This window comes from Gymnoscopelus braueri (assembly GCF_963280865.1).
Source record: "Gymnoscopelus braueri genome assembly, chromosome: 23".
NCBI classification, from domain to species: Eukaryota; Metazoa; Chordata; class Actinopteri; order Myctophiformes; family Myctophidae; genus Gymnoscopelus; species Gymnoscopelus braueri.
In genome coordinates, this window is record NC_137625.1 from 3360675 (window position 1) to 3368174 (window position 7500).

Consider the following 7500-nt stretch of genomic DNA (forward strand, 5'->3'; position numbering starts at 1 on the left):
GCCATTGCAGAGTGATCGCCCGTAGAAAATGGCTCGTTTTCACCGCGGTAAAAAGATATGGAAATATGGAGCTTTTTCTCAAGATCCTATAATGGGAGTGGACGGGAGGTAGGTTTTTTGGCCAGGATTCACATCCGTCCATTCCATTTTTTCGTCAACACTTAACAAATAAAAAATAGACTAAAATGTTAGTTAGGGATCTAGTGGAGAAGAGATCCAGTAGAACTAAAAGACAAGTCATTTTATGTTCGGTTGCGCTAGGGTGTGCATGGTGAAAATAGCAGATCTACAAGTTTTCTGCTACAAGATCTGCTATTTTCAGCATGCAACCGAGTGTAAAATCAGCCATAATGACACCATCAAGACACCGCCAACATACATTTTACGACTAAATCTACAGTTGATTTAGTCGACTATAATCTTATGATATTTAGTCGACTGAAACTAGTCTAACGGTAAAACATTTCAGATGACTAAAATATGACTAAAACTAAATGGAATTGGATTGAAACGACTATGACTAAAACTGAATCAAAATGTGCCGTCAAAATCAACACTACCCAAGCACAACCCAAAACAGAATGTCACATGAGGGAGGGGGAAGCCAAATCAGCTTTGTTGTTTCTTACCCTGTGTAAATGACCAATTACTATCTTTTCCCACAGATGCAGAACCTGGGAATTCTTGGCACCTCAGAGAACGGCCTGGCGGCGCCCGGCGCCCCCCTGGTCCCCTTGTGGAACAGCGGCGAGTGGCGCCTCATGAGCGACTACGACCTCCTCTACTGCTTCCGCCGTGACTCGGACAAGGTACAAAACTACCTGAAGATCCTCAAGTGTCGCATCGTCCCCGAGCGCGGATGCTGAGAGCCAGGAGAACCCCCCCCCTTTCGTCAACAAATAAAAACTAGACTAAAATGCTAATGAGGGATCTAGTGGAGAAGAGATCCAGTAGAACTAAAAGACAAGTCATTTGGTTTAATTGCGCTCGGGTGTTGCGCTCTGAAAATAGCAGATCTACAAGCTCACAACACGTCGCAGCGCAACGCGTTTTGAGCTTGTAGATCGGCTATTTTCCGCATGCAACCAAGTGTAAAATCCGCCATTACGACCAGTGTTGGAAAGTAACTAAAGTAATATGTAACTTAAAGTAATATTATTACTATTTTCCAGTAACTAGTAAAGTAACTAATTACTTTCACGAGCCTTGGTGGTACTCTGGGCTTGAGTGTGTTTATTTGATCCTGTGTTGTTTTTGGTTCATTGATATAATGGTAGACTGGTTGGGAATGGGATGGAGTTGCTTTGCAGGCTGCTGATCCGGTCTAAGTCTACACTCTAGAGTGGATACGGAAACGGTGCGCACTTGTCTGTGTGTGAATTATCGTTCACACACATTTAAAATACTTTGTCTAAAAGGCCCTTCCTTCCATTGAGGTCTTTAGTATTCAATTCATAGTCAAATGGTTTTCATTTAGTCTGTAAGTTATGAATTCATACACAGTAAAAGTCTTAGCGTTAATTAAATTCAAATGAGTGTACAAATGGAACCAAATGGACCCATCATGTCATGTGTACAGAACACTTTTTAGAGTTAAATCAACAATGAGGATTTTACAATATAGGCTGCAGAAAAGAGAAAAAACAACTGCTAATGTTGAAAATGCAAAGTCAGACTTTTGGGGAGAAAGGATGCAATTACTGGGGTGAGAAAAAAAAGTAAAGTAATAAGTAACTAGTTACTTTTGGCAGGGAGTAATATGTAAAGTAAAGATATTACTTTTTAAACAAGTAATATGTAGTAAGTAATATATTACTGGTTTTGAGTAACTTTTCCAACACTGATTACGACGCCATCAAGGCACCGCCAAAATACATTTTAGTCGACTAAATCAACTGTAGATTTAGTCGACTATAACCTTATGATATTTCGTCGACTAAAACTAGACAAAAACTAAAACATTTCAGATGACTAAAATATGACTCAAACTAAATTGAATTTTATTCAAAAGACAATCAAAATTTGCTGACAAAATCAACACTAGGATGGATGGAGGGATGGATGGATGGATGGATGGATGGATGGATGGATGGACTGAGTAGGTAGAATGAAAGAGAGGAGAGAGAGAATTCTATCTGCAATGTTTAAGACATTCGATGACTCTCTGTCAAAATGTACACTTGTATTATTATTATGTATGTGACTCAGGCCTGCAACGAGCGTTCATTTAGGGTCACTAAAAAGGACATTGAGTTGCAGTCAGGTGTGTGTGAGTGCGAGTGGGGCCCATTACTGTGTGTGACCTGTTATTTGTTTATCCACATTTATTCACAATTCTTGTATGCTTTTATTTTATACTGCATTGAGAGACTATTGTTTTTTGGTGTAATAAATACCCCTACCTACATTAGGTAGTTAAAGGTAAAGTAACCTTGTTGTGTCATAGCTCGTAGAGAATTCATGTATGGTAATAATATAATTCATGTTGATTAATGCTTGTTTAGAAAAGTAGTTAAAAGCAGGAAACAAGTTAAAAACATACTTTAAAGGAGTATAATTTCATTATATTCTAACTTTATTTGGAGGCACCAGCCAGTTGAATTAAAATTTATTTTATTAAAACGAACCCAGGCCCCGCCCAGAGTACTACTACACAAGAATCCTCATAGCTACCTGGGACGGGTGTTACATTTGTTTCTAAAGTTTTAGCTCAGCAATTTAATTGCTGCTGCATTTATAGTCAAACCCACCACCATCAACCTCCATTTATATATATATATATATATATATATATATATATATATATATATATATATATATATATATATCTCGTCACCCACCACACTCAACCTCCATTTGAACCCAGTACTGCAGCCAGAGGTGTAAAGTAACTAAGTACATTTACTCAAGTATTGTACTTAAGTACAATTTTGAGGTACTTTTACTTTCCTGGAGTATTTCCAATTGTCTTTACTTCTACTCCACTACATCTCAGAGGCAAACATTGTACTTTTACTCCACTACAATTATTTGGAAACTTTAGTTACTAGTTACTTTGCAGATATAAATTATTACATTATAAAACATATATTAACCACTTTAGTCCTATTTTATACCTAGGCTATTTTAAAATAGCCGATCTACAAGTTCACAACGCGGCGCATCGTGACGCAGTGTGAGCTTGTAGATCTGCTATTTTCAAATATTTTAGTACTTTTACTTTTGGTACTTTAAGTACATTTTGATACCAATACTTTGTACTTTTACTCAAGTAAATTTTTAATTCCGGACTTTCACTTGTAACAGAGTACTTCTACAATGCAGTATTGATACTTTTACTAAAGTAAAAGATTTGAGTATTTTTTTTCCACCACTGACTTCAGCGGTTCTCAAAGTAACTAATTACTGTTATTAGAGGTACTACAAGAAATACTTTATTAGTCATAAATGTAGATCACACAGAGGTACAGTAAAACGTTTAGGCTAAAAGGATAACACAAAGAAGTCCTGTAGACGTGTTCCCATTGTGGTCCTATGTATTCAATTCATCAACATGGCATACTGTAGCATATTAAGACAATACATGTCATCAAGGAATACAAACAACTACGTACACAGGAGAAAAGGAAGAAAATAAAAGCTCGTTGTGAGCTTGTAGATCGGCTATCTTCAAATAGCCGATGTTTATGGGTTTAAAGCGTTCATGTGACCTATAGTTGCTTCTTTGGGGCTTGTTTTCCTAGACCTGGTTGCTTGTTTCTCACAAAATCTGGCAACACTGACCGGTGTAGTGAACTTTTTTCCTCTGCCGACTGAGGGCTTGTAAAGAAAATCACTTAGTCACTTTGATAAAGTTTTCACATTGATGCCCTTTGACCTCGTATTCAACTGCTGATCTGTTTTTCCAAGAACAAGCCTGTGGCAAATCACGACAAAGCAAATCACGGCAGCAGTGACACACCAGTTCTGTTCAACTCTCACGTGAGTGTGTGTGTGTGTGTGTGTGTGTATGTAGTTAAAGTTCAAACTGGAGCCACAAACCACCAGGAAACAAAGGTTGCAATAAAATATCCAGTTTATTTAGCAGGATAATGATGTATAGTGTCGACATTGGGTTTCATGATGATTGCCATGGTTCTAGACAAAGACACAAAGAAACAAATTATAATATCATGCCAGATAAAATATGAAACACAAATATGGCCTTTAAATCATATTATACATGAAGGTATTGTATATCATCAAAATAATAATTGGCCAAGTATTTACTTCATAATAATAATATTAAACACGTCTAAATATCCTTATAACTCAAGTTCATCAATTCTTAACCCATTAAGCTTCTTAACCTGGAACTGTTATTTTTAGATTTGAGCAAAAAAAAAAATTTTACACTTTGGGCTATTCAAAAATAGCAGATATACATATGAAGCATTGAATTCATGGAGATTTTTTTAGTTTTTGTCTCATTCCGGTAGGAGACACAAAGGAGTCTCTTTGAGTCTCCTACCGGAAATACACCCGCTCATCAAATTACTGTCCCAGGAATGTGTCAAAAAAAAAAGAGGAAAAAGAATCGCCTTGAATTCAATGCTTCACGGGGTGTGTGATAAACTGGTAGAAAATAAGTCATATTTTGGGAGAACTACTCCTTTAAGCTAATCATCTGGGGACCAGTGGTGTAAAGTAACTAAATACATTTACTCAAGTTCTGTACTTAAGTACAATTTTGAGGTACTTTTACTTTCTTAGAGAATTTCCAGTTTTCAGTACTTTTACTTCTACTCCACTACATCTCAGAGGCAAATATTGTACTTTTACTCCACTACAATTATTTGAAAACTTTAGTTACTAGTTACTTTTCAGATATAAATGATTACATTATAAAACATACATTAACCACTTTAGACCTATTTTATACATAGGCTATTTGAAAATAGCAGATCTACAAGCTCACAACGCGTCGCATCGTGACGCGTTGTGAGCTTGTAGATCTGCTATTTTCAAACATTTTAGTACTTTCTACTTTTGGTACTTTAAGTACATTTTGATACTTTGGTACTTTTACTCAAGTCAATTTTGAATTCTGGACTTTTGCAGTATTGCTACTTTTACTTAAGTAAAACATTTGAGTACTTTTTACACCACTGAAAATAAGTCATATTTTTGGGTGAATTGCTCCTTTAAGCCAATCATCTGGGGACCCCCCAACATAATTTGGGGACCCCCCTGTGGATACCGAGCCCCGGCTTGGGAACCAGTGCTCTCTAGAGCATTGGTTCTCAGGGGTCTATAGATCTGTTTTATTCAACGGTCTTTTGTCGCCCCCGTGTGGACAAAATGAGTCAATAGTGAACTTCAAAATCAAAGTAAAAGTACTTGCAAAAGCATTTGTTTTGCACCAAAACCACTCCTTGGGCTAAAAACAGCCCAATCTCAATGGGCTTTTTACACAAAAAGTATACCTGGACAAGGATGGCTATGGCCGTTTGTAGCCCAAGGAGTGGTTTTGGTGCAAAACAAAATTCAGAATCATAAAAACACCCTAGTTTGACCCCTCACATGCTACTTAAAACAGAATTAAAATTTGATTTTTTTTTTGCCCTGCATGGAAATGGTGGGTACCCCAACTTTCAGCAGCTGTCAAAAATTCTCCTAGGGAAACTGAATTTCAGTTTTTGTGAGATGTGTTACTAGACACCTTTACAAACACATTGGTGAAGATTTTTTTTGGTAAGGAATTTATTCCAAGATTGGAAATCTTTCTGCTAATATCCCCTGAATAATAGTATTGATTACATTATATTTGTAATCAACCAGTAATGGATTACTCTACATTTGTAATCATGAAATAACAACCATGACCAATGAGCTGAGGCCATGTTGTCATGACAACACTATGAATATTATATTATATATAGAACAATATCAGACTTTTAAGAATCCATTTATTAAACAATTAAACATCAGATGATCATACAATAACACAACGAAGAATGAGAATAATATGGAATGAATATGCAAATAAAACAACAACATAATGATGTAATAATGAATCAATAGATGAACAATGAATGATTTGAATGTCATTAATGAATGAATGCAGACATTTAGTAGATGTTTGAATCCAGAGTGATTTACAAAGTTCAACATGAGAGCAGTGGTGGAAAGTAACTAAGTACATTTACTCAAGTACTGTACTCAAGTACACATTTTAGGATTTTTTTTACTTTAGTGGAGTATTTAAATTATTCAATACTTTTACTTCTTACATCTCAGAGGCAAATATTGTACTTTTACTCCACTACAATGATATGAAAACTTTAGTTACTAGTTACTTTGTAGATTTTGATTATTATTACAAAACATACATTTACCACTTCAGCTCTATTTAAACTTTGGCTATTTGAAAATAGCAGATCTACAAGCTCACAACGCGTCGCAGAGCGACGCGTTGTGAGCTTGTAGATCGGCTATTTTTAAAATACTTTTACACATTTTAGATGGGACATTCTGCATTTACTTTTGGTACATTTACTCAAGTACATTTTTGAATTCCAAACTTTTACTTGTAACAGAGTATTTCTACATCGGAGTATTGCAGTGGTGGAAAGTAACTAAGTACATTTACTCAAGTACTGTACTCAAGTACACATTTTAGGATTTTTTACTTTAGTGGAGTATTTACATTTTTCAATACACGACACGTTGTGAGCTTGTAGATGTGCTATTTTCAAACATTATACTTTTACTTTTGGTACTTTCAATACATTTTGATGCCAATACTTTTGTACTTTTACTTAAGTAAATTTTGGATTCTGGACTTTTACTTAACAGAGTATTTCTATACTGCAGTATTGATACTTTTACTTAAGTAAAGAAATGGAGTACTTTTTCCACCACTGCAGTAGTGATACTTTTACTTAAGTAAACAAATGTAGTACTTTTCCCAACACAGCATGAGAGTAAAGTAATCAACCAACAACATGCTCACAGCAGTAGGAGAGGAAAGAGTTAAACATATCAACCCTAGAGTCACTAACATGTGGAGTAACCATGGAGACCTGGTGTCCTCCTCACATAGAGACTCTATCTCTGCTCGCACAGACGTACTGAGGAGGAGGGGTAGTAGTCGTATAACCTGAACCCAGCATAGAGCGGTTCAGAGAATGTGTTGTGGAAGGTGAAGGTGTACAGGTGAGTCAGTGAGTCTGAGCAGACCTCATAAAAGGACAGATTCCCTAACGGACAGTCCAGATACACTGCTACTCTTTTGGAGAGCCTAGAGGGACAGACAGGGAGGACAGTCTCCTTACTATTGTGTATGACTCTGTAACTGTAATCACTACAGAGCAGACTCCAGGACTTATCATTGCCTCCAAGCAGAGAGTCACGTCCTTTCCTACTGATTCCTCCATAAGTCACTGCTATAGAAACCCCTCCATTCCACTCTACCTCCCAGTAACAGGGTCCAGTCAGACCCTCTGTACACAGAAACTG

At 36.5% G+C, this 7500-nt stretch overlaps 2 protein-coding genes across 2 annotated transcripts in view; one reads left to right on the forward strand and one right to left on the reverse strand.

Annotated features, from left to right (window-relative positions):
* Positions 1 to 7500, forward strand: part of LOC308079211 (prolactin-like) — a gene marked incomplete at both ends in the record, with an annotated part of 75353 nt that overhangs the window by 2988 nt on the left and 64865 nt on the right. The gene's annotated exons all lie outside the window — the stretch shown is intronic.
* Positions 7090 to 7500, reverse strand: part of LOC308079168 (stonustoxin subunit beta-like) — a gene marked incomplete at both ends in the record, with an annotated part of 8087 nt that continues 7676 nt past the window's right edge. Inside the window, one exon of the mRNA XM_080420548.1 lies at positions 7090 to 7439. Coding sequence (XP_080276674.1) covers positions 7090 to 7439 — 350 coding nt within the window. The remainder of the gene's footprint in view (positions 7440 to 7500) is intronic.